Raw genomic sequence first — 27887 nt, forward strand, 5'->3', positions numbered from 1 at the left:
ATTGGTATCATTTCCATTCTTCCCAGATTAAAAGTTTTTGAAATGACAGGATGGTGAAAAACCTGCCATGACAGACATATGTTAATAAAGCAACTTAAGGTAGTTAGTAACCATTTAATAGTAACCATAAAACAACAGATAGTGATAATGTTCAACCAATTCCTCGATAATACAATACTTAAATACTATTTAAAGATAAAATAGGGAAGGCACAAAATCCCTTGGTGAATGTTATGTTTACAGAACAGGTTGGTGCTAATGTCAAAAACTCATTACTGTTATCACACCAGCTGACACCTATTCAAATGCCTTGACAGTTTCCCACAGAGAGAAATCTTATCAATCATATTGTGTAACAGTATTAAATGGTGGTGTTAGCTGGGAAGTGTTTGATTGCTACTGTTAGCTGTTGTCTTATGTTAGCTAATGACAGTTAAAACGTGTTTACCTAAAATATGACCAGATGTCTGTCAGATTTTCACTATTCATTGTTTTTGAGATGCTTGAAAAATGTTAAGTGTTAAAATGATAACTTTTGTTGGATTCCCAACTTTCAGCCTTGCAAAAATCTGTATGACATCACAACAGTCGGTTATTTGAATTTCCACTCTGAGCCTGACATTGAAGGAAAATTGGCGACATGTGAATTTGTTGGATTGTTATAATTATACTTCTGTTTTCTGACAAAGTAAGCAAGAATGAAATGTGTTCTTTAGACAGGTCCTGTATTCAACAACCAAAACAGTGGTTATCATTTCTTATTTAAAATGTCTGCCATGACCTTAGCTTCATGTTGCCATAATTCACAACAGTATAAATTTTCTTATAGCAACATCCTGTTCATAAGGAGTTGGATGGTATAACAGAAAAAAAGGAATCTTTAATGGTAATCTTTAACATTCCAGCAGTAAAAGATTAATGTCAGTATGGTATTAGATCACGGTTTAATCAAAGAAACTGTCGTAGTGCCATATAGCATAGCAGCGCATACATGCCCGTCTGGGCTTCCCGAGGGAACCCATGACTCATCGTCCCAAATGCTGTTTATAGTGTTGTAAAAAACAATGGTTTTTCCTTTGTCAGTCCCTAAGCCCTTGTCAAAAACACATCTTGATTTGGGCATAAATCTCCGCTGACAGCCTCCACAGACCTGCAGAAGCTGTTGACAATAAACAGGCCGTTAAAAGTGTGTGTGATAAAGGCTCAGAGCAGATTGACATATTACTGACCATTTCTGAGCAATTATTTTACCATAATTCAGACTGGTATTAAGGGACAATTAGTGAATTGTAAAATAGAACAACAATGGGACAATAATGGCGTTTAACAATTTGATGAGTTTGAATAAAGTGGGAACTGGCTTAAAGTGGTTAAATAATGGGTTAATCATCTGACATTCTAGTGTTAGTTCTATGTGTCCTCGCCGATGTAATCACAGCTTACGGTGGCTATCCTGAACATTTAGTTCATTCTGCCTCAGTAATCAGCCGATCTTCCTTCACTCTACTGGCCATAAAAGTCAATGACAAGAAACAACAATATACACAAGAAAAGTCATTAGCCATCGCCGGTGTTTTGAAGGCAAACACTGAGAATGTAACAGCCCTCAGATAAGGTAAAGGGCAGACATCTGAGGTTTTCACAGTCCATTAAAACCCAGCTAATGCACTCCTGAAGAGCAGTTTGGGCTCCTGCAGAGGGGAGAAGTGTTTGAGTTGCCATTAAGTTTAAAGATAATAAGACCAGTAGGACGCTACTGGCTTTCAAAACTTTTTCTCTTATCTCGTTGCATTTGACCAACTTTTCCTTAATCTGCTCGTCTGTCACTTTTGTTCGGTGAGGCAGAAAAATTACCTGATTTTTTTTGCATCGAGTGCTAACTTGAACAAATCATGATGTGGGAAATCTACTTACAATATGCTTCTACCTGTCCTCCAATGGAGCTCTAAAAGCCTTTTCCTGAACCTGCCTTCACTTTAGAAAGTAAAACCAGCACCTTTTCCATTTGCATGACACATGCTGTCTCGTCCAAATATGAAAGGAAGATTACACACACGATTACAAAAACTCTACTCCGCTGTAAGAGCAATCTCCCAAGAGGATGTCTGACTCCTTCCTGCCATCAAGGACAGAAGGGGGGAAATGATGATGCGTTTTTATTTAGCCTTATCTCCAGAGTGGGGGAGTCACTAATATGAGCAGAGTGCTTTCCAGGCAGACAGGTCTGTTTGCACAGATCAGAAGGCAAAATGGTGGATTAGCTACCTACTACCGTAGTGTGGTAATTCATGAGCATGTTAACGGCTTAGTAAGGCTCTGCTGCCAGTCAGAAGCACTGTACAGGACTTTTTAGAAAACAGTAGCATATTTAAGAAATGCTATGCAGGAGGGAGTAATGTTGTACTGAATATAAGAGCAGCCGTGCTGAGATTCCGTATAACTTCACAACCTCGAGTTTGATATTGGTTTTATACAACAAATCAATCTCGCCCAAAGACAGCCCGAACAAGAAGAGCGGTATAGATAATGGATGGATAGAAAACAAATCTACAAGAGGCATATAGGGTAAACAGTTTTTTTTAATCGTATTATTAATTTTTAAATGTAAAAGACCCAGTGCTGGTGTACTGTATATCATCAGCACTAATGGAATGCCTCTTGTCCAATCAAATTACTTGAATGGAAAAATGTCCAATTTTTGAAGGGCATACACACTCAATCAAACACAGAATATTTGTTGACATGTTGGACAGACACCATTCAAACTTTAAAATATTTGTTATGATTTATATGTTGTGCTTTAGCTTGTTATGCTTGGTCTATCTGTGGGGTCCTTGGGGTGGGTAGGGAGGAAGGGAGGGAGGGCTGGGTGGGGAGGGAGGGCTGGGGGGCAGAGAGGGAGGTTGGGGTGGGATATATTGGGGGAATTATTTTCCTTGCCATTATTCTTTACTTATTTGTATACTTTCTGTGTTGTGGTAATCCAGGGGAGAGAGATGATTCAATCTTTGTTTGCCCCTTTTGTCTGCTGTTTTCATCCCTTCTTTTGAAATTTATTGTAAAAGGAATTATGTATATGATATACTGTATATGATTCTCCTCTCCTGTAGGAGGGCTGTTGTTAAAACCACAACATCTTGTTTTTCTTTTATTGTAAGTGACAATATTTAAACATAAATAATAATAAAAATATATATTTTTTTAACTTCAAGGCATCACATTTGGTTTCCCAATCAGGGATACCTCTTGCAAATGTCTTTCTTCCCTGAAGGACAAAGTCTCACCGCTGACATGGCATCATTTTGACCATTTATAGTTTTATCCTACACTGTGATGTGTTTATGAGTGAGCTTGTGGTAGCAGCATCAGGTAACTCTGATGGATGGTGAGACATGCGACAGGAGCTCAGGAAAGGTTCAAGGGAATGATGTAGAGAACGTCACAACTTCTCAATATCCCCTGTGTAGCCTGCTAAACTCAGTAACAGTATTTCAATAAAACTAAATGGAAACTCTAATAAATCTGCCACTTTCTCTGTCATTATTTCTCCTGTTTCAGGGAGCCAGGAAATGTTTATTTGAAAGTTTAACAGTTTTTATTTTCTAATAATTGTTGGTTTTTGTTGATAGTTTGACCTTTGAGATCCTGTTAACATTAGCTTCCACTTCTGTCATTTTATTTGTTTCATACACTTTCCACAGCCTATTTAAGGCATTATTTATTGTGACAGACACATTATGTTGCTCTTTCAATTCCCCCTTCACAAACTTAAAATGCTCACAACCAGCACGTTACGTTCAGCATCAAAAGAAGTCCTTTAAAATCTGTGATGGCAAGATGAGGTCAATGCCTTACTCACCGTCCAGATTCTTTATACCAAATTTTACAGAGGTGATGGATGACTAGAAATGACGTAAGCTTTCAGCACCACTTTATGACATACTTGAGGTGACTCGATGTGTTCATGCGTCACAGTGACAGAGATAGCAGCTGACTTTGCTCACAGGCTTCAGGGATTTCAGGTCTCATGGAGGTTGACTCAGGATCTCCTCCCAATAGACGCCAATTACACAGAACATGAAACTGGCTTTTTTTCCCCTATAATTTCAGGGTAAGTCTAAATGAAGAATAGACTCAATGATCCAATAGATGCAGTGCACAAACACAAAGGCCCGACATAATCAATTCTTATCGTAATTAAAGCAAACGGGCTGCATGTAACTGAACTGTTTGGTCATCAATATCTGATGACACCATTTCTCATTGGAGTCCAGGGCTTCATATGTTGTGACCATCTTCACCAAGATTTCACAACAGATTGCTTTTTGTTGATGCCGGCAAATAGCCTGTTTGAATCTTAAAATAATAAATGGTCATGTGTTGTGTTTTCTTCTTTTAGCCTGACAACAAACAGCCACCCAAGTTTTGATATCAATCACTCTGATGCTCTGGCTTTAGAGCTGTGTGTGTGTGTGTGTGTGTGTGTGTGTGTGTGTGTGTGTGTGTGTGTGTGTGTGTGTGTGTGAGGCCATATATCAGCAACCCCTTTGAAAAACAATGGATGGGGATATTGGAGTAGCCTGGAGTGTCAGGGAAAGTTAATGGCTGTTGTGAAGTGATATGCTGAGTTTAAAATTTGAGGCTGATGTTAATCATCCATGAAACAGGCTGATGATATTGTCTTACGTTTTGCAGCTTTCAAATGGAACAACAAAGTGAAATGTTGTCTGTATGCTGCTGATTCAAGCAAAGTTACAATCTATTAGCTTTTGTAATCCATTGTTAGAGGTTGTGAATGTATGTACCTCATTTGATATCACTATCCATAAAGGTTAAGCACATAGGGGCGCATGAGTAAGGATCAGGGCTGGCCAGCCATTTTAATTCATCCTCTGGTAACTGTGATCTGTAAAACACGTCATACTAACTCAAATATTCTTTTACCCCATTTACACCCATTATTTTAACGTCATCTGTAACTGACCATATCTGAATAAGGAAAATCACACCTGTGTAAATGCATGTATTCAGAATGTGATCAGATGTGTCCGAGATGATTCAATTCACTGTTTGGATCTTACATTGGAGTAAAAATCAATCCCTATACAAGCTGGCATGGTGCTTACATTGTCATTCTGCTCTGACCTCTGACACATCTTTAACCGGGGGCAGACAGAAGATCTCAGTGACAACAAAGAACCCATTAGAATAAGTGAATGAATTAGAGTGCAAATAAATCAATGGAGAACACTGTCTATAATACATGGGGTTCCCTGGACCCCACTTTGAAAACATCTTCACTGATGAACTTGAGTGTTGTACAATATCCATCGAAGAATTTCATATTTTAATAAGAAAGCCTTTTTTTTTGACTGTTGTTCTACTCAAGTTAAGTCATAATGCATTGTTTGCTCGATGAATAATGGCCAACTAAAAAGTATCTTCGCTTAAAAAAAAAAAAGTTTGACCACAGTGGCTATTTTTTTATTTATTTGGTCTTGTGTTGGCCATTTTCCTGATATACACTGTACACTGATTGTACATTGTGATGTAGGACCAGACACATATTGAGTCTTAAGGTCATTAATGCTCCTTAATCACAAGTTCCCATATCTACAATATGCATCCTTACATTAATGCAAACGTAGTCCTCCACAGCCCCTCTTAACCTGTTGTCCGTCTGTTTTTCCTATTAAAGCTGAGATGAATGATGTTAATCAGCACACAGAGCTCAGTGCATCCCTCAGCTCCTGCTCGTCCTGCTGTAATAAAGCAGTCTGCCTGCCTCAGTAATTACTCTCATCTGTCTCAGTCAGATGAGAGAGAACACAACTGAATAAAAGCGCCACTCAATGGCTCCTTTCGGGGCAGCAACAAGTTTCAACAAGGCACCGACAACATGCCAGAGAAAATGTTCCACTTCTGATTGTTTTTGAGAAAAGTGATTCAACACGATCAGAAGACAAAACTATGATTCAAAGGCTCAATAAATGTACATACATGGACTTGCTTACAATAACTTCTGGCTCAGGCGGTGTTGTAAAAGAATATTTTTATTCTTTGGCTGATGACATATCTGCCACCGAATTTCCATTTAGAGATTCAATAAAGTGGAGCCTTTTTTTTATTTTTTTAACAGAAAGTATTAAACCCAGGCAGCTTCTCAAACAGATCAGGAGGCTATTAAAGGAACAACATATATGAAACAAAGTCAAACAAAAATATACAGTACACATGAATTATTACAAACTGTATGGACTGAAAAAGCCTATATTTATAAATATACAGTGCCTGGTATTAAAGAAAAATGTTACTTCATGTTATTTAAAACAAATAGTAATAATTTTAATACAAAACAAAGATAACCTAAATGTATTTGGATTTGTAAGGAGACATATCTAAAATATGTCCATCTTTAAGCACTGCCTGTTTGTATCTCCAGCAGTGTCTCTACCATCTTTGGTAAGAAAGCTTCCAGGAAGTGAAAGAAGTCCTGAAAAACTCCCGTCTTGTCACTTGTAGGCTCAAACTTAAGCACAGCCTTTGTGCTCTCTGTCCCGCCCACCACCTGTGGCTGAATCTTGAACTCCAGGGCCTCCTTGAGCTCGGGCTCTTTTTCAATGATGTGAGCTGTGACCTGTGACTCCACCTGCAAGCAGCTGCCCTCAGGCCTCGTCTCTGTGTCCTTGTTCAGCTCCCATCTCACCTTCCTCCTGCCGAGCCACACTATGTGCTTCAACACACAGGTCCAGGGGGGGAGCTCAGGCCTGCCCCTCTTCCCCAGTCGTAGTTTTTTGCCTTGAGGTGACACAGAAGGGTCACTGTCAGAGGACAGCGACCTCTTGACACCGGCCATAGACGTACTCACAGATGACTCTGTGCTGTCACAGCTGTTTATCGATGTGTTCAGGGAAGCTGTGGAAGTTTCCATTTCCTCAGCAGCACCAACAACAGCTGAATCCTCGCCATGCACAGAGTCTGTGCGAGTGAGGTGACATTTGAGAACAGTTTGAAAGACTTCCTCCACCGCAGAGCAAACCTTCTGAAACCATAGCAGCTGGAAACCGTCTCCTGCCATGTGCAGCTGACTGCGAAGCTCTTCAGGGAGAGACACTGAATTGAAGGGGATGCTGATGGTCGGCTGATGCGTCTTGGAATGAGGGACATTCCCATGGGGGGTGAATAAACGCACCAGACCCCAGGGCTTGCCCTTGGTGGATTTGTGCTGGTACTGAAGGCAGTGGCAGTACTTGTCTGCCTCCTGGCATTCCCTCTGGAAGTTGCGCTGGGAGCGTTGATTCAGGTTTCCAGCCACGTTGTGGGTGAGTTCAAAGGGGTCTAAGAGATTTAGGGGTCCCAGTTTAGGACTGTGATGTTGAGTCTTGGGGGGTTGTTCCTCTTGCATCACCTCCTCCTCTTTATTCTGGCTGAGGAAATCTGTGATTGGGAGTGCACGCCCCTCCCTGACAGATATGATGCTACTGGCAAAATCAAACTTAGCATAGAAGGAGAAGAAACCAGCCAGTAGAGAGCCTGGATAACAAACAACAACACATGAAGATTAAGAGTGGGAAATAAGGTCTGTAGAGGTTTGTGTTGTAGAACAGTTTAGATGAAGTCATATTTAGAAGCTAGGGTCATGTCACAGGAAATCACTGTGAGGTCACTTACAGAGGTCCTGTGTGTTTTTGCTGGGGGGCACAGCAATAGGCTGACTAGGGAAGGTGCAGTTCCATCCCTCAATCATACACTCTTCCTCCTCACCTGCAGAGAGGTAACACGTAATGCTTAATTAAGCTTAGACTAAGGGCAAAGCATTGCAAAAAAGCTAAGTCAAAAAATCGTACATTTCAGTTTACATGCTACATTATAGTCTCTATTAAAAAAAAAAACACTCAATAAATTAATAGCATTTATAAAATTGCTGCAACAGTTCTAACTTGCCGTTTGCATCATAAGCACCATCTAAATTATTTCCAGTGATGAATTAATTCCAACCTCTCAAAATAAAAAAGTGATACTACACACTGTGAGAGGGTGTGTGAGTGTGGGAGCACGTACAGGCCATGTCTTTGAGCTGGTCCACAGTGGGGAGGACAGCAGGCTCACAGTTTTGCAGGTAGAAGATGACCAGCAGTGTCAGAGCGTAGTTATTGAGACGGGGACCAGCACCGCCAGGATTACCTGCACATCACAACGCAAAAACCAAACAAGCTTTTAATAGTTGACAGGACAACACAAAATGTCTTTATTAAGTACATAGTGGAGTGTCTGTTGCTTTTAAGATTTATTTTGGTGCATTTTAGGACGGTGGATAGCGTCAGAAACCAGGGAGAGGGGGGGGGGGGGGGAGAGAGAGGCAGAGAGAGAGAGAGAGAGAGAGAGAGAGAGAGAGAGAGAGAGAGACAGAGACAGAGAGAGAGAGAGAGAGGAGCCACGAGTCAGATTCGAACCCGGGCCGTCCACTTCGAGGACTACAGCCTCTATACATGGGGTGCGTGCCCTATACTCTCAGCCACCTGAAGGTTCATTTTCTTTAAAGCAAGGTTCAATGCCAGTGGATAGATTAACACTAGCTGTGTTACAGATGTTAAGGTGAATCTTTCAGTGTGAAGCATTGTTATAAATAACTGCTGTATTTATATTATTAATATATTCAGGATGTACTGAAACAGCTAATGCCCCTATAAGTACCTTATTTTTTTTAACTATTCTAGTTGCAGGTGTATTCCACTCAATTTTAAAATTGCACAGTGCTCATTTGAAACCTGAATGGTATCACTGTGACGTTAAAGGCTTTATATGTGACTTTTCACACTTAAATGTAATAGAAATCAAGTATATCCTCTGAAAATAACTCTATGAGTCATGACTGTCTACAATGGGTGTAACACCCGAGTCCCACTGTCTGTGATGTTTTCAGAGTTTTCAGAGTCCTATCTTCACTTTGTTTACATCGCCAGGACGGCCGGCTGACTCCTCCCCTCGTGTATAAAAGTTGTTTAATTGAGGGACTAGAGAAAAGAAGAATAACATACTGTGCTCACTGCTTAACTGTGTTTCTAGATCACGCTCATTTCAGGTAAATTTACATGCAGTGTGAAGATACGAGCATAATAAAGATCACTAGCATTAGCATGCTAACACAACAATGCAGCGCAAGTTGTTTTGGTTTCATGCTGGTGCTCAAGGGCGACATCTGCTGGATCAAAAAATCACATAGAAAGCCTTTAATGTCCATCAAATGATCCAGGAAACTGACTCTAGATCAGTCAGGCAAAGCATTACGTTCAGTCTGCTTATACTTCAGAGTTGGTAAGCTTAAGGTTCAAATATGGTCCAACTGATAAAAGTTAACTTCCGCACTGTTTTGGATATTGTGTCCTGTAGCCTGAGTGATGGAAGAATGGCTTGCAGTAGTAGATTAATTTGACAAATTACAGAATCCAGGGATGGATTGTAAACTGGAATACAGCCAACAGAGTCTAAGATCAGATCATTTACTTGAATTGGACAGCTTCATTCTTTAACAGGATAAGTGTTGGGTTTTTTCTCCACCTTGCCACTCTGACACATACGTAAAAACATTTTTACATTTGATCTTGAATATGGATCAACACAGCAGAGCAGCTTTACTTAAAACCAATCATATCATGTATTTCTACTCACTCAGTGCTCTAATGAAAGCTTTGCTGGCAGCATGGAGGCTAATGTTCAAAGGTCACAAACTAATTAGTGGGCTATTTAGCATACAGCACTCTTATTTGAATCTGTATTAGCAATCAGTCTGGATTCAACCAAACAAAGCTCTACTAGTGTCATCTGTATTTGGGAACATCATCTTTTCATAACCAGGCAACAAAAAGCAGAAACATCCTGACATGATTACAAGCAGACAGTGGAGTTCTACTGACCTCTGCAGACCAACAAATGAAATGACTGCCTTAATGCACACAACACACTAAGGTTTGTTTCAGTTAGTCCTATGTACTGTTCAGTAAGGTGCAGGTTATTTGATCTTACCGGCCAGCCACTTCTGCTTGGCCCAGTATCTGATGGTGTACATTAGAGGCCTCAGCCTGTCCTCCGTCCCTGTGCACAGCTGGAGGAAGCAGGTGTTCCTTACTGCCAGTCTAGAGTTCAACATACATGAAACAATGCTTTAATAAGTTTACCTTACGAGAAAAAACAAACGTTTATCACCACATCTGATGCTGCACTGAATCAAGAAGAACCCTTCAACCCACCTGTTGTTGACCGAGATGTCTCCCTGCAGGTTCAGCTTGCGGTGATGGAACTTGACCACAGGGAGACGAGCGCTCCTGACCACATGGACTTTGTAAACACTGGGGACGCAGCGTTTTAGGATCGCAGCCACAAGATCCAGGACCTCTGCGGCAGACGCAGAGGAGAGGTCGATATCAGAGAGGATGGAGTCCTCGGAGTGGCCGTCGTCTGACATGCCCTCCCCTGCCTAAACAAAGAAATGGACAACAAGAGACGGATGAGCTCATACAGTAGCCTCACTTTATGTTACACTACTTGATAATTGGTTCTAAGTTGTGTGGATCTGAATCATTTTAGATGACAACAAGGCACCGATTACTTTTTATTAATAATAAATTTAAAAAAACACGTTATACTTGTTCTGTGGTGGACTTGGCACGGGCCTGGAACACTTTGGTGTTTTCAATGTCCAGCAACAGGTCCAGGTCACAGTTGTGGATGCCGAAAGTATTCACAGATGAACCAAATGGCAGAATCTGGCTGTCTGCAAACAAATCCAGAGCATAAAAAATATTAACACAATTATCATTCTGTTGGACAATTTTCAACAAACTCATTCTTTGAATGTTTGTTTTTATAAAGGCCACCTGGAAAGAACTCTATGAAAACCTCCTGCAGGAGTTGTACCACCAGGCCTCGAGCCTTCTTTTCATTTTCTCCCAGCTGAAATTGCTGCACAACGTGCTGCATCTGTGCATCCACCTGGAGGAGGACAACATGTAAGTCTCTTTGATGAAGAGTCACATAGAAAACACACATTATAAGCTTATCAATTAATAAATAAAACTGAAGTCAAAGTACAAACTGATTTTACAGTGTTTTTGACATTTCCTGTTTGTATCAGATAAAAGTATCCTTCTTTTTACAACAATTTCAATAACATATACAATATTGTATTATGGAACTAAACGGAAACTCAAGGCTCCACTACATATCCTTGAGGCTTTAACACTCCTTAAAATTATGAGTATTTTCCCTACAAACAAACTGTTCTGCCTGGGTTCTTATGATGGTTCTTGTGTTTCCTGGGTTCTTATGATGGTTCTTGTGTTGCCTGGGTTCTTATGATGGTTCTTGTGATGGTTCTTGTGATTGTTCTTATGATGGTTCTTGTGATGGTTCTTGTGATGGTCGGGTTATATATGTCTGTTGTGGATCATGCACTATGGGTTCTTTTCTGTTGAATTGTATTATTTATTTTTAGTATTTTGCATTTGTTATGTTCTTGCTGTTGTTTATGTTGTTCTGTGTTTGGTTTAGTTTGTTCTTGTTTTTGCTGTTTGTCAAAGTACTTTGTAAACCTGTGTTTTTAAAAGGTGCAATATAAATAAAGTTATTATTATTACAAACATTTCCTCAGCATAAAATAGCTTTAACTTGACAACAGGGAACTTACGGACGCCTGCTGACACAGGTTAGGTTTTAGACGGTCAAAAATGTGTTGGGGGTCATTTGTCTTCTTGTCCGGCGTCAACTTGAAATCCTTCTTTTCCCGAGGTTTGACCCGCAGCTTCAAACCTTTCAACTGATGCTCAACACAGGACAGAGTCGCCTCGACGCTGTTAGCCTCACTGAACTGCACGATGGCAAAAAAACCCTGTGAGTGCAGACGGACAGATCACATTCAAGACTGCAATGAATTAAAAAGTCACATTATATATGCTGAGACCGTGTAGTGATCCAACTTTAAATTAGAGCTCTTTGACATTTTCTTTAACTCTTGTTATGAGGGCTTACTCACGTTGTCTTTATCCATGATGATATCGGAGAGTGGCCCAAACTGCTCAAAGTATGCAGCTATGTCAGTCTGAGAGATTTCAGGCTTGATGCCACTGACATACACACTGCACTCCCCCTGAGTCTTCCTTGTACTTCGCGCACTGCTAATCATATTGTGTCTCTTTCCTTTAAGATGTTGATCCAAGCTTGGCACTGCAGTAAAAACATGAACATCTTTGCATTAGAAAAACTCAAATGAAGGAATGCCATTGAGTAAAACACACGGTATGGAGTGTTTCTATGTTGATACTGATACAAATACTTATTATGGGGGAAACTGTTAGTGTAACAGAAATTCTCCATTTTGCAAAGATGAATGCAACAATAGTCAGAAAGCTTCTTTCTAACTGTTCACGTTTCATATCATGTTTCAAATTATTTACATTGTCTGCCCACTGACTGCTCAGCTCAGCTCTAAAAACAAACAAACAATTTATTTAGATGTACCCATGTTGTTTCTAAAATATTGGCCATTTTCTCCTCTTGGTTGTTCTTTTAGCTGTATTTATTGACTCCTGTAACTTTACGATGTAGCGGACGTCCCTTATGCAGTTTTTCAAAATAAAAGCACATTATATTTGAAGACCGGAAATAAAGAGACTGAGGCATAAGGCAATACGAAAAGCAAAGTAAAAGCATCATAAAGAGCAGTTTTGAATCTGGTTTTTAGAGCTAACTGGGTTACTCACAATGGATGTTCATAAAGTTAGTGTCTAATTATCTTTTGTAACTTTGTCTTGTTGTATGATGTGTCAGCTAACATTAGTTATTGGACATTAATTGAAACAGAATGTGTTGATTTGCTAGAGGGTGGTAATATACTAACATTACAACACCCACACTTTTAAAATCACTGCTGCACCCCTGCATACAAGGGGTACATGAAGTGTACATGCCTGACGTGCAGCTAACTGTTAGCTATCGATACTCACTGTTTGGTATGTGGACGTTACACAAAGTGCAATGGAAACCTCTCGGTTTACACTTTATGTCTTTGTCTGTTTCCATGATGCCAGAGGTCAATTTAATCAAAAAATATTAATCAAACTGCAAAGTCGTCGGTTTCACACGCGCCCCTCAAATCTCCCTCCAACGTCCAGCTTGCGTTAGTTTCTGGTACGACTCGAAAATGTGTCCGGGTTGTCCGACTATCTAAACGTTCCGTTGGAACCAATTTTATTTTATCGATAAAGGTCGAAAATAGTGGGGACGTTTATCTGGCCTGATACTATTTAGTCAAACACATGTATCCCTTATTATGTGGTCATATCTACAGCGCTTTAATTAGTTTTAATTTTATCGAAAACTGAGGAATTTTAATGTTGATCGTGTTTTTATGAGAATGTTTTATTCCTGTTTTAACCTTCTCTTTTATTTGTTGGTTTGGGTCGAGCAAACCGTGAGAATGTGCAGTAAAATTGCTGGCTCTAGTTTTGATGATCTCTCCCTCTTATACAGAGTCAGAGCAACAGAAAGAGCACAGGCTATCCTTAGGGACTGCACCACCCCCTTCACACCGAGTACAAGCTGCTGCCATCTGGTCGCAGATATAGTGCTTAGATGCAGGACTAACAGACTTCAAAACTCATTTGTCCCTGGTACCATTGTTCTCCTCAACAATATAATGTAACCCAGGTTTTTCCAAACCTCCCCCACAATGAAATTAACGTCTTAATTGTGAGGTGTCAAATAAAAACACTTTCTCGAAAGATAAAAATGTCTTAGTGCTTAATGTGAAACCGACCATTATGTAATGCTAGCTGACTGGAATCTTCACGTGTTCATGAGTTTGTTTGTTTCTGTGCAGATAGAGCTTTAACGCCTAACCTCAAGACTTAGTCTCAGAAACCATTTTCCATGTATACACTTGCCTGCCTAAATAATTTGCCTACTTCTAATAGTAAATGGTGTTTAACTTGCTGTGAACTAGGGCTGGGTATTTCCCACAAAGGCTGCACAGAAAACAAGATAATTTTTGAACAGTAAAAAAAAAAAAAAGTCAGACAACGTTTTCCATAGTACAAAAAATTTAATAACCATTTTTTAACCATAAACATATCTGTAACGCATTGAAGAAACGAAAACATACAACTTGTCACAACATAAATGTTTAAAACAAGATTCCCTGGGTAATGAAAAAAAAGAAGAAAAAAAGCAGTGCTTAATCTTTAGCCTATGAATCTACTCAATAAAATGCCACACAATGTAAAACCTCACAAGTACAAAAAGATGTTAAAATGGAAAAAAAAAGTCATTAAGATTAAGACTATAAACAAAGGCTTTTTATTTCTTTGCTGATCTTCCTCTGCGGGTTTTTGTCTGAGTCTTAGCTTCAACACTCTCCTCCTTGCTTGTGGACTCCGCTTCATCCGAGGTTACGTTGACGACCTTCGCCCCTCGTCTGGCTCTCTTGGCGGGCTGAGCTTCGACTGCTGCATCTGAGAGATCCTTCTCTTCAGCACTGTTGGCATCTTTTGACATATTTTTCTTTCCTGCCTCAACTTGGTCAGCGAGTTTTGGTTTCCTACCCCGCACTGCTTTAATAGGTGTTACTTTTGTTATCTCAATGACCTCCAAGTCTGGTTTCCACTTCACAGATCTTTTGGAGCCTTTGGGCTCTTCTACAACAGCGCTACTCAATTCTTCCTCAGGAGGTGCCTGCTCCAAGGTCACCTTGGAATCATCTGTGGGCTTTGCTGCTCGTCTCCCCCTTTTGGTTGGCTCCACTGAAATAGCTGCACACTCTGAAACCAGAGGGGATTTTATGTTAGATAGATTTGACAAAGATATCACAGTCACATTGGACGGATCAGATGCATTGTTCCGAGTGTTTTAGCACACATGCTTTTTTAAAATCACTTGTTACACACAAGGCTTTTGAGTGAAATAAAAGTAGTCATAATGAGAAGACAGAAATAATAAAATGTACAATAATAAGACAATAAGAACAGCGAAGCAATACATTCAGAATTACATACAAGCAATAAAACAAAGGCAACATCATCAGACAATAAATCAGTTGTAAGCTATTCATGTGACCACTGTTAGGATTGGAGCCATTGAGTCTCTGTTAAATGTGCTGTACAGACTGTTGGTCTCCTGTTTTAAGCTGGTAGGTAGAGTTCCAAAGTTTTGACCCCTATGCAGAGAAAGCAGACTGACTAATTGGAATAAGACAATCACCACTGATAGATGCTCCTGAGATTGCCAAATGAGAGCTCAGACGCCTAATGGTTTATTCAGAAAACAGCGGCCATACATGATTACTTAGACATTAAAAAAAAAAAACTTGTTTCTAGAATCTTGTGACTATGACATGATGCAATATGAAAATGTGCAAAAATCATTGCATGTATAGTTTTGCAGTTTGACATGACTAGTCCGTCCTAGTTGACCCTCTTACAAATGCACTTAACCTGACTATCCAGGGTAATAACAGGCACTTGACTTCATTCATTGCTTCGAATACATCATTTACATACCTATTACTAATGAAAGGCACAGGCAAACTGTTTTCTTAACATTAAGAGTTAAAGGAGACGACTGGAGTGTGCTGTAATGCCTGTGTCAGGTGCTCACCTGTCAAGCTGGATGTCATAGTGTTGGTCTCCTCAAGGGGGGCAGCTGCACCTCGTCTGGCTCTCTTTGGTGGAACGGCTTTTGAAACCTCTTTTTTCACTGAAGTTTTGGTTTGCCTTCCCCGGCTTGGTTTATCGGCCTGGGCTTCTGGCTCAGCATCGACCTCCTCCTCTGCTACAGCAGCAACTACAGCCTCTTCAGATACTTGTTTCACTCTCCTGCCCCGTTTAGGTTTGTCTGTTGTGCTGACAGCAGGGACCTCGGTTGAGTCACTCTTTGTATCTTGTGTGGTTTTGCGCCCTCCTCTCTTGGGTTTTGTAGCAACTGTTTCCTGTTCCTGCATCGTCACTTCTTCCTCAACAAGTGGAGCTTCATCTGGTACAGCTGTTTCAACTTCTTCATGATGTTGCTCTGCCTTCCTGGTTCTTCTAACTTTTTTAGCGGGCTCTGTGGACTCAGAAGTCTCAATGCTCTCTTGCTTTTCTTCTTCCTTCTTGGTGTTTCTTCCCCTCTTAGCCCGGGCTGCAGGTTGAGCTGGCTGTTTGGTCTCCACAGTGACGACTGATTCTTCTGCCTCCTCATTTTGTTCAACTGTATCTGCTTTGGTCTTCCTCCCTCTTTTGGGTTTTACAACACTAGGAATGGACTTTTGAGGTTCAGCCTCTGCTGTTGGCTCCTCATCATTAGATACTTCGTGTTTCTCTGGCCCTTGTTGCTCAACAGGAGTTTGTTTAGTTTTCCTCCCTCTGACTGGTTTAACAGCAGCTTCCTCTGCAGGGGGTTCAGAATCTTTATCCTCTTGATGGGTATTAATTTGAGAAGTCTGCTCAGTCAACACTTCAGAGGAATCCTTGCTTATCTGGGTTGATTCCACAGTGTTCTCTGGCATCACTTCAGGTTGCTCATCAGAGGTGCTTTCCTGAGATTTTGTGTTTCTGCCTCTTGTTTTTTGCTTAACAGCAGCTGGTGCAGCAGTTTCAGTTTTCTTCCCTCTTCTTCCTCTGACTGGAGCAGGGACAGCAGGCTCTTCTTGGTGTTCTGTTTCTGCTTCTTGTTTTTCCTCAACTTTGGATTCCACTGTTTTTGCCCTTCGGCCTCGAACAGGCTTCTTCTGAACGGTAGCTGCATCAGTTTCTGCCTCCACTACGGGTAAACTCTCAGAAACAGGAGCCTCTGGAGCAGCTTCAACGAGAATTGTGGATTCATTTTCAGCACTTTTGCTTGGCACCACCTCAGGCATCTCACTGCAGACTTCACTGGTATCTGCTTCTTAAATTTAAGGGAAACAAATGGGGAAAATGGAATTAATGCACATTGACATTCAACTACTGAATATCTGATTAGTTAAATAAAGTACTTTATAATCTAGAACACAAGTTTCACCAGTACACACACAAACAAGGTTTCATCTGTCTTTCACAATGTGCAGCTTCTGTGTAGCTCTTTTTAGTACCATCTGTTTTCAACATATTGAGTTCGCAATCTTGCTAGCTACCAGGCTCCGTAAGGTAAAGTTTATTAGTATAAACCAACAGCCTGCCACCAATTTGCCTAGTCGCCATGCTACCCACCTCTGCTTTCACTTTGCAATCAAACTGGCAGTCGACTCCACAGGGTATACAATTTCTAACAGTGTATCACCATTTTCTTTAAATACAGGATTATGACATGATGGGGGAGGGAAGTCGTTAGATCAGTGGTTCTCAAACTATGGTACATGGACTCCCCGTGGTGGTGCGCAAAGGAATCTCCGCAATATTTAAAAAAAAACCTTCAGCATAAAATGCTTACAAAATACATTAACAGATATTCTGTTATTTATTGGAATTCAGCACAGAATCGATGGCAAGCAGCTGTAGCCTAACATTTTTAAAACAGAGCCAGGAGATGCTTCCGTTGTGATGCATTTACAAGAGTGTACGGACAGTCGCTCACCCTCTCTCTTGCTCTGAAGCTGATGTGATTCTGCTCTATTTTGCTGTGTCTTAACTATGCACAGGAGTCGAGAAGGATTTTTTTAAAAGAGAGTTTTGCTATGTTGAATGCAGAGCCTTATGATACAGAGGCTCTGGTTGCACGGAGCTTGCACTCTCTCTCTCTCTCTCTCTCTCGCACGCAGCAATTTTATGAATAAATGAAAAATTAAATAAGAACAGGCCAGAAATATACTTGGGCCCAGGTATCATCTTTGTGTGGGAAACACTGGAGACTAAATATTCTCAAACAGGTTGATGGTATAAAGTTGTCATTTTTATTGTTCTGCACTGTGTGGAGTTTAAGTGCCAGTTCTAGCGCTAGCCCTTAGCAGTCCTACAGTGTGGCTGCCAACAGTCAATAAATAATATTCTTTTTATGAATTAATTTGCCTCCTGCGTAAAATGTGTGTAGAAATAGGCCTACAGTGTATTTTAACGTCTACCATAATGGTGGTACTTGGAGAGCCAAATATTTTCTGAGGTGGTATGCAGTCTAAAAAGTTTGCGAACCACTGAGTTAGATAGTTGATATGGTCTGAAAAGTTGATGTGCCTTGTTCCGCTTTGATATATATGCCAGCATGTTTCTTGCATCAATGCAGTTACATGCAGAACAATCAGTGGGGTGAGTTTTTAACTGCACTTGCAGTCAAGAGCTTATGTCTCAGCATTTTGTCTTTATTTTTACACCGGATTGTGTATGAATAGCTGTTGTAATTCCCTAATTTTTACATGTGATTTAGTCACTCAGCAGATGTGTTTTAGTTTAATTGAACATTTATGTTACATACCATTTGCTACATCAGCTGTGGGAACTTCAACATCTTTCTGCTGTGGAGCTGCTTCTTCAGGTTGTTTAGCTCTTCTCCCACGTCTGGGCTTCATCACAGCCTCCTCCACAGGAGCTTCAGTGACATTTACTTCCTGGTCAACCTCTGCTGGGAGACTCAGTTGGCTCTCTGGTTCTGGCATAGTTATGGTGGAAGATTCATCAACAGTTTCAGCTTTATCTTCAGGAGCCTTTTTGGCATTTCTTCTTTTAGGCTTAACAGCGACTTCAGAAGGCAGAGACTCGCTGATCTCTGCCGCGGGCTCAACATCCTTGCTCTCAGTGGTCTTTGTGTTTCTGCCTCTTGTTGTCTGTCTAACAGCAGGGGCTGCAGTAGCTTCAGTTTTCTTCCCTCTTCTTCCTCTGACTGGAGCGGGAACAGCAAGCTCTTCAGGTTGTTCTGCTGTCTCTTGATTTTCCTCAGCTGCTTTGGTTTCCACTGTTTTGGCCTTTCTGCCTCTAACAGATTTGTTCCCAAGGTCCGGATCTGAGGTGGCTGTTTCCATTTCTGTGATGTTGGAAGTTGCTTCCTCCACCTCTGGTAAGGTCTCGGTGACAGGTGTTGGGGCTTCAGGATCTGAGGCGGTTGGTTCTATTTCTGTGACAGTCAAATTTGCTTCGGTCACCTGGGGTACAATCTCTGTTACAGGTGTTTGGGGTTTAGGATCGGTTTCTGATGTTTCTGTTTCCATGACATTGCCAGTTGCTGTCTCCAGTTGGGGTTGTTCTTTAGACAAATTCTCATCGACTGCATCCTGCTCCTCGAGCTTGATCTCATCAGCAGCTTCTTGACACACAGTTTCTATGGCCTCTGATATTTTCTCATGATCATCTCTTGGCACCTCCTCAAAGTGGTCTTCAGTGAAAGCTTCTTTTACATCTACTTCTAAAAGGAAACGAAAACAGTATATATATAATGAAGGGTTTATACAAGGATCATACACCAGAGGGGAAAAAAAGCCAAAATTCTTCAAGTGAGTTCTGAAGTAAGTTATTTGTGTTCAGGTATAAAACTTGGTCATAAAGATAACAGACATATACCTAAACCTTTGAGCTTCTAACAGACAACAAATGAAAAGTTTTGAGTTTAAAGAAGTTGATATGCAGAATTCCCGTTCCTATATCATATCCTATGCTGTACCTTAATAATTTAAAGTGTTTGTAACTTCAGCATTAAAACATAAAGAACATACCTTCTTCCAGATCAACTTGGGGAACATCATCAGTCACAGATGGCACATTGTCTTGTGGCTCCTCCAGAGCAAAGTCCAGTTCTGTTAGAGAGGGAAAGAAGACCAAAATCAGCTCATGATTGTTGTGCAGCTTACATAAGTCATCTTATTATTATCCATCTTAAATTAAATTAAAGGAGCAATATGTTAGCATGTTTCCTTAATGTCTGATGATAAAGTAGGGTCATTTTATGATTTAATTCAGTAGATGGCTTCTCTGACAAAAAAGCAGCAGCCAGTATGATCTCCGGCTAAGTTTGGATTCTGGTCTTGAATGTATTTGTTTTGGCCAGAGAGTTTAAGTCACCACCACATGGCCGTTTTTGATGCTTCTTGGTTTGGGGATGCCTTTCGGTTTGCTAGATATGAGACCAGTTATCTTGGCAAACCAGCAGCAATGGAAGCAGGCAAGCCAACTGGTTCAGATACAACTGATTCTACCAGACCTAAAAAGCCTTTTGATGTTTCTAATAAGCAAAAATGTGGTAAAATTAGGTAAAATATTGGAGATGCTTTTAAAGATGGAGAGTGGTTATAACGCAGAAAGGTTTCAAAAGTGATGCAGAGCTGGCTAAATACTGAAGCTTCAGTGTCTACGAAATGGTAATCCGTGTGCACATCGATTCTAGCGATGAGGGGGCGGTGGAGACAGCCCTGTTTTTGAATTTGGACTGCAGTACTCATCTTAAATGCTACGTGTCGAGTTGCATATTGCTCCTTTAAAATTGTATAATACTTTTGAACCTTAATTTCCACTAACCTTTTGCATCTTCTACATCACAGTCAGAGTCTTTTTGGGCTTCAATCTGTATATTAGAAAAAGACAAAAGACAATTTAGATGACAACTTTTTTTCAGAGAAGAAAGTAAACCATGCAGATGAAACTTATGTTCTGTAAAAGGTTAGGGAAAATGAAATGTTATATTATTAGTCTCTGGCTGATCAGACAATGCAAAGCCAGAAGGAAAGATGGTTGATCAAGAAAGAGAGGACAAACGTTAATACTAGAATTATAGCAGTGATAGGTCTAACTGCAGCGTGCTCAGCTGTACATACTTATTTAATTTGAATGTGAAAAAATAAAGTTTGCTATAGAGTAAAATTAGGTCCTTCCATGCAAGAAATGTATTTTTATTTACAGTCCAGTTTTTTCAGTCTGGCCTGGTCCCCATTTGTTTCCAACACTGGTGACACTTAGCTGCCAAATTCTTTCCAAAATCTTAAAAACTAAACTAATTCTTCCAGTAAAAACAAGTAAAATAATAATCATAGTGCTCTCCATTATTACCTCCTCTGTCTCCTGTTGTCCAGTGGGTTGAATCGTTGGCTCCTCCATGTGCTCCTGAAGTCCCTCAAAGTCTTCCACTTGTGTGTTGCCCCTCAGTCTGGGTGTTTTCATGAGTGTTTGGATACCAAAGTTGTCCTCCACAGGTACACTCTTCTCCTTGGGCGTCTTCATGATTCTCTTAATACCAGTGAGACAGACTGGTGGGCAGCTCTTCGTGTTTGGAGTTTTCATTTCTGACACTTCAGAGACAGCCTCAGATTCTTGCATGTGTACTGGTGTCTCCATACCAGCATCCCTGGCCTCTGGAGCTTTGGGAGTCTCCAAAAGTTTTCCTTTAACATCTCCAAGAGGTTCCACCTCCTGTTGTGGGGTCTGCATGATGTCTTTAACTTCAGTCATACACTGAAGCTGTTCGGGCTGCTGTTTGGGAGTCTCCAGAAGTTGTATCTTGATGTCTTCAAGAGGTGCCACCTCCTGTTGTGGGGTCTGCATGATTCTCTTCACTCCGCTGAGGCACTCTTGTTGCTCAGGTTTCTGCTTTGGAGTTTTCAGAATTTTCCCTCTCAGGTCCTCAATGGGCTCTGCTTTCTGTTTCGGGGTCCTCATGATCCTCTTCACTCCAGTGAGACACTCTTGCTGTTCCAGCTTCTGTTTGGGAGTTTTCAGAAGTCTCCCTCTAAGGTCTTCTACAGGTTCTGCCTTCTGTTTTGGCGTCTTCATAACTCTCTTCACTCCAGTAAGACAGTCTGGTAATTCGGGCTTCTGTTTAGGAGTCGATACGGAGGCGGTCTTTACATCTGTGCACTGCTGTTCAACGGGATCCTCAGAGGAAGTCTCTGAGGCAGGAACGTCTGAAACAAAGCTCGATTCTTGATCTCCAACCAGGAAGCGCTGGACTGCCTCACTGTTGTACTGTCTGTCTTTGACGGAAACACTGAGTGGAGATACCATCATTTCTCCTGTAAAACAAGTCATACGTTTATACTCATTTAATAACACAACAAGCTACATTTGACCGACTCTTTATTAGGATAGAACTGTAGACCAAACGTATGATTAAATACTACCACTGTGCTGGATTCATGACACAGTTTTATCATAATCTTTATTTTTTTTTTAAATATAGAAATACGAGTGATGTCAATGAAAACATTATTTTATTCAAATTATCTAAAAATAAAAATAGCTAACCTTTTCCCCTTTATATTTTCAGTGACCCATTTTTAATTTTGAGGTTGTGCAGTTGGTGGTACTGATAAAAAAACAGGAAAGTAAGAGTATTGCAAAATATTTTGTCTAATTGATTTGAAATGCGTTATTAAATTATTCTTACATCCCCACTCTTTGGTCTAAAAACAACATGTTAGATTTAGCGTGTATGCTTAGGGGTTGACAACGTTTACCTGTCTCTTCCGGGGTGTTGAGCACAGATGGTTCAACCAAAGGCGTTTCCAGACCTGCCATTGGTGTCTTCATGGTGCTGCTTTCATCAATAACAGACCTCGTCTTCCTTTCATTTGCAGGAGTTTTAAACATCTCGGAAACCCCTGAATACAAAACGCATGCATCTGTTAACGGTGATGTCAAAAGTATGTTACCAACACTCATGTTGCTATTTTTTAGAATGTAAACGATTGAATTACCGGTCAAGTCCTCGTCCATTTTCATGTTCTTTTTCAGGAGAGCGATGTTGGTGACCAGGCGTGGTGCAGCACCAGTTGGTTGTACCAACTTCTGTTTCTGGGCTCTGCTAACCACAATGGTAACAGGGGAACAAGCGTGGCCAGTGCTGAAGTGGCCAGGGATTGCTCTTGCAGGGGTCTGTAAGTTCAACAAAGACATCATGTAGTTTTACTTTTTTCTGTTTACTTATATACATCTTATAACTAGAGTAGACACTCAGGGAAAATGTATGTAGAGGCATAAAGGCGGAGTTAAAAACCAAATAAACTTCTGCACATGGACTGAACACTGAGGTTGTGGAGGAGGGAAGGGGAGGGACAGTGATGGTCTGGTCAAAGAAAAGCTTTGCTTTTAGAGACTGGTACTTAAGTGCAACATCTACTCCAACAGTTACAGGCTGCATTTAAAGGTATAATATTTGACTTGTATTGTGTCTCACTTTACCTGTGGTTTGGGCACAGCTGCCTTCTTCTTTGTTTTCCTGATGACTGCTTTTGTGACGGGAGCTGCCAGCTGAGTCTTAGGTTGTCCAAATTTCACCATGTCAGCCCAGGAGTTTTTGGCTGGAAAAAAAAGAAGAGAAAATTTGAGTAAAATTTGTAATTGTTTCTAGAAATTCTTTTACCGGTCAACGGAACAATCATTTCACAATTTCAAAGTTTATAATGCAAGTTATTTGTAGCTGATATAGAAAGTTATGCCTGATATCATAAGGCTGAAAAGTAGATTAAATAGCTGAAAGGCAGTAAGCATTGCTTGTAAGCTATGAAGACTAACTTCGAAATAGTTTGGAATGTAAAGGAGATGTCAGAGTCAACATACCCTTCATAGATGCCCGTGAAATGCCGCTTCTTCTGACCATTACTTTTACAGCACTCTTCGTCACCTTCGGTGTCATACGCACAATACTCTTCCTCCCCCCTGGTAGTTTAGGAGTAACAGCTTCTTCTGCTCGTGGAGAAGGTGTGCCGACGCGTGACACAGAGAAGCGCCCCTGCACTGCAGGGGTCAGTCTGGTGCTCTTTGGAGTTTCCATTATGTTGGTAGACGGAGACTTGGATTTTGGAGACTTTGTTGCAGGCGTTGCTGCCTTGGGAGATGGGGACTTTGATTTGGGAGACTTCTTTGTAGGCGTAGGAGTTTTAGGAGATGTGCTCTTGGCACTTGAGGCCCTCTTGGGTGAAGGAGTCTTCTTTTTTCCAGGACTTTCTTGTTCCTAAAAATAAAAAAAACAAGCAACACGATGAGCAAGAGATATAATAATAATCAGACAAGGACATTGACTCACGTAGTGTGACGTCTTACCTTTAGTAATCCAATAACTGATGCTCTTCTAAGGAGCGACAATTTAGGCTTTAATAGAGACAAGCTTCTTCGAGGAGCGGCTCCTTTGCGTAATGGAGAGTCAGGAGGAAGTCGTTTGTCGAATAACTCCGGACTCAATTGACCTCCAAAGGAAACCCTTTTCTTCTTCATTTGGGACTTTGGCAAGTCACTGCCAAGTTCTCCACTTTTGCGTTTCTTGGACATCTCTTTATCTAAAATGTAAATTGAGAAAATGATTATACATCAGTAATATTAATATATATAAAACCTGTTTTAACAAATACTCCTCAATTTTAAGACAAGATCAAATGTATTACCCTTTTCAACTTTCCCAGAGTTTCTTGGCGATGCCCTTCTTTTTTCTTCTGCTTTGGGAGAAGTCGCCTCTTGCTTTGCTTCTTCTTCTATCCCTGCTGGTTTGACTGGTGTTGCCTCCTTGCTCTTCCTTCTTGTGGGGGACTTGGGAGAACCAGCGCAGATTTGTTCAACAACTTCACCCGCGGTAAACCTCTGGGGAGGTGTACGGATTCTCTTCTGAGGTGAAGGTGTTTCAGAGTTGGCAGAATTTACAGGTTCAGCTCCTGGTGCAGTCTGGGAGGACCGCCGTTGCTTCTTAACAGACTTCGGGGTCTCAATGCTTCTTTTTTCAGTCTCCATCTTGACTTCAGCTTCATCCTTTTTAGGAGTGATCTTGTCTTCGGTGGAGAAAGCAGGTTTTCCACCACTTTTCCTGGCAGGAGTAGGCTTTGGAGTGCAAAACCTCGAGGTTGGTGTTTGAAGCAGACTGGCGGATGATTTCCGAGGGGTCTTGACATCCAGAGATTTTTTGATCATCTGATACAGGTCGTTGAAGGGGGAGGCGGTTTTGCTTTGCAGCTGGCTTCCCTCCTCCTTGGTCTCCATCTCCACAGTTTTCTCCAAGGATCGCTGGATGTTGTCGTGGTTAGTTCCATCTTTTAGGTGAGGGTCTTAAAATCAAGGGAACAAATTAACTTCACATTAAAACAGTTGTATTTTTTTGTTGTTGTTTTTAACTGTTCTTAGTGTTAGACTGAAGTGTTGGGATTGTAATCAAGTGAGCAGAGTGGTTGAGAGACAGTGACTTGAGAAAAATGTTAGTTCAATATTACAATGACCTGTAATCATTTGGACATCAAGTTGGACATGGTGTTGACTCGTACTTTTGAATCCAACTCAACCATTTAATGATCTGCAATAGGATTTTTTATTGTATGATTCCACAGAATAACTGGCTGCATCGTTTTCAGAGACAAACAGTTAGGAATATCGACATCACATGGTCTCACCTGTGGACACTTGAGAGATCCTCTTCTCTCCTGTTTCAGAGGGGACAGAGTCTCCCACTTGCTGATCTTGAAGAACCTGAGCAAAGGACACTTCAATCAGCACATTTATGCAACACTGAAATTCAGCAGGAGTGTAAGCAAACACAAGATGTTTGGTAGACTACAGATTCCGACAATTAAAAGATAAATTCGTAATTTACTTTTAAGGTGTCAGTTTTGCCCCCTACAGAGGACCTCTTCTTTGGTGTGGGTGCTGGAGGGTACTCAAACCTGAAGTGACAAAAGACATACGTTACATCTGTCCCATGTAATGGTAGCATGCATGATGAGATTTTGCAATTTCAAGTTGACTGTATCCACTAGTCACTAATTTAAACACATCCTGTCTGTACTTTGTATTTGTAGATGATCTGTTCAGATACAACAGGCAACAGGAGATTCATATTTTTAGTGAGTAACTGAATAATCGAGCAGAGAGTATTACACTGCACTACACATTTGAACCTTGCATCATGTTGGTCGATACTAAGAAAAATAATTAAAGTGATATTGCTCTTCAGAGTCGTCCTAATGGTATTTAAGATCAATTGCTGGTACAACAAAACAACAACTGGAGATTCTGATGAAATATTTCTCTTCATTCTCACCTGAAAGAACGGTCAATTATAGTTATGACATCTCCATGTTTCAAACGCTCTGATTGCTGCAAAGCCTCCCCGTTGACACGAGTTGGATTCACTGAGCTCAGATTAGTCAAAATTATCTGTGAAAGACAAAAAGAGGTTAACCTCAAAAAACTGAAAATGAGTAGCTCAATACAGAATGTGAGCATCAGCTAGGCATCTACATTCATCCAAGTTGTGATTTTCAACAATGACATTAGTAGTGGGATTTTTGCATCTAAAAAACTAAGATGCAAAAAAGTATTTAAATAAATGTATAAACCAGTATGAAGACAGTTATTTTCTACATTTATCCTTGGAAGATCACAGGTATGTTACCTCTTTATTTTCATTCAAGTCAATCCTGCAATGCTCCTTGGAGACTTGAGGAAGCTGAATACGAATGTCACAGTCAGGCTTCCTGTGAGATTACAAAGAAACAAACGTGTCAATATAAAGACATGCTGATCACAAGGTTAACATGCAAATGAAACATGTTTATTAGCATTGGGTTTAACATTTGATGGTGAACAAGAAAAGTGAACTTGTGAATTAGAGGTTTGAATATACAGTAAAAAAGTGCTTGATGCAAGTACAGGAGCAGACATGCACTTTGGACTGTGACGTCAGCAGGACAAGGTCCGCCTCAAATCCAACATGGGTAGCTTTAAGAAAAATGTACCTAGACATAGTAAACCCTTTTTAAAACATGTTCTTGTGTTTACTGCGGTAAACACAGAATAACTAATTATTTATTGGGGGATGAAGTAATTTCATATAAAGTGACATAACAATAAATGATGGTCCAAAAGAATAACAACATTTTAATGCTCACACCTTCCAAATAAGCATGTTGCAGTTAGAGGGAACTCGGTCCCATCTCCTCCACTCCTCTTTATCACGACTATTTTCCCATGTAATGGCATTTTCGTAACGTTACCTGAAACATAAGCAAAAAAAAAAAGGTGTCAAAACTTGACAAAGATAGATAGATACTTTATTGATCCAGAGGGAAAATCAAAGCATCCAGTAGCAGGTTACAAAACGTACATGACATGAAACATTTGTTACAAATTATCAAAAATCTGTAATTAGCCCTGAATATAAAAAATAAAAAAAGTGTTGACCTTCTGAAGTTGTGTTGTTTATATATGTACAGCAATGTTTAAAAAGAAGATTGTGCAGAGTTATCAAAAACAGACATTTAACAACAAGGGGCAAACTTAGGTCAAAGATGTTAAATCAATGAAGGATTGACCAACGGTAAAAATAATAATAATAATAATTTAGAAATAATCAATACATTAGAAAAGCAGTTAGTTTCTAAGCTCAGCCACATGACCTTCATTTAAACTTTTAGTTAAATGATGTTAGCTTGTGGAAAGTTTATGTTCCAAAACTAACAGATAGATTCACATTGGGTAACGTTCAAGTTACCGTGAAATAATCGTTACAGTTTATATGAGGAGGTCGTCGTCTGTGTACACCACGTGTAGTGTCAACACGATAGTAACTATATACTGTTAGCAAACACTAGTTTAAACCACTTTAACAGCTCTGCTTCGATAAAAAACGACACAAGATAGGTTTTTCGTCGTAGCATGTTAAATATGTTTTCACAGTCTAGTTTTAACATGTGAGGACAAAACTGAACCACAAACTGAACATCATTTGTAAGCGTCGTAACGTTTGCATTACCTGTAAATCCGTTTAGAGAAAAGTCAACTTCTGGTAATCCATAAACATCAACCGTGATGTGGCGAAGAGGGGGTTCACTGTAGTATTTAATCAGACTAAGAATAAACTCGACATCTTACCTTACACCACAACGTACCCTGACGAACAGCTAACGGAAGCTAGTTTAAACAGCCGTCACTAACTTGTCGCCTCTCGCTTCTCCCAGAGATGCCGTCGTATCACTACGCCGCAATGCACAGACC

General features: G+C 40.4%; 2 protein-coding genes across 4 annotated transcripts; both read right to left on the bottom strand.

Moving 5' to 3' along the window:
* Positions 1-6035: 6035 nt before the first annotated feature.
* Positions 6036-13183, bottom strand: tut1 (terminal uridylyl transferase 1, U6 snRNA-specific). The gene is made up of 10 exons (XM_020651391.3): positions 12999-13183; positions 12029-12219; positions 11684-11884; positions 10875-10989; positions 10644-10771; positions 10248-10474; positions 10024-10133; positions 8062-8184; positions 7672-7764; positions 6036-7533 (listed from the first exon to the last, which is right to left on the bottom strand). The coding sequence occupies exons 1-10, from the start codon at positions 13072-13074 to the stop codon at positions 6416-6418; spliced, it is 2382 nt and encodes a 793-aa protein (XP_020507047.1). The 5' UTR covers positions 13075-13183; the 3' UTR covers positions 6036-6415.
* An 892-nt stretch (positions 13184-14075) lies between these two features.
* mki67 (marker of proliferation Ki-67) lies at positions 14076-27802 on the bottom strand. Of its 3 annotated transcripts, none has more exons than XM_020651405.3 (18): positions 27646-27802; positions 26785-26887; positions 26287-26368; positions 25933-26048; positions 25486-25555; positions 25286-25361; positions 24296-24946; positions 23958-24190; positions 23475-23868; positions 23097-23215; positions 22613-22790; positions 22373-22516; positions 20970-21928; positions 20442-20487; positions 19643-19723; positions 18412-19335; positions 15646-16911; positions 14076-14810 (listed from the first exon to the last, which is right to left on the bottom strand). In XM_020651405.3, exons 2-18 carry the CDS (start codon positions 26871-26873, stop codon positions 14350-14352), a joined length of 5889 nt encoding a protein of 1962 aa, XP_020507061.1. In that variant the 5' UTR covers positions 26874-26887; positions 27646-27802; the 3' UTR covers positions 14076-14349. The 3 variants fall into 3 exon arrangements, with proteins under 3 accessions (XP_020507061.1, XP_020507060.1, XP_065805762.1); XM_020651404.3 differs by having other exon boundaries at positions 15646-16914; XM_065949690.1 differs by lacking the exons at positions 25933-26048; positions 26287-26368; positions 26785-26887 and having other exon boundaries at positions 15646-16914; positions 27646-27801.
* Between the last annotated feature and the right edge of the window lie 85 nt (positions 27803-27887).

This window comes from Labrus bergylta, chromosome 21, assembly GCF_963930695.1.
Source record: "Labrus bergylta chromosome 21, fLabBer1.1, whole genome shotgun sequence".
NCBI lineage: Eukaryota > Metazoa > Chordata > Actinopteri > Labriformes > Labridae > Labrus > Labrus bergylta.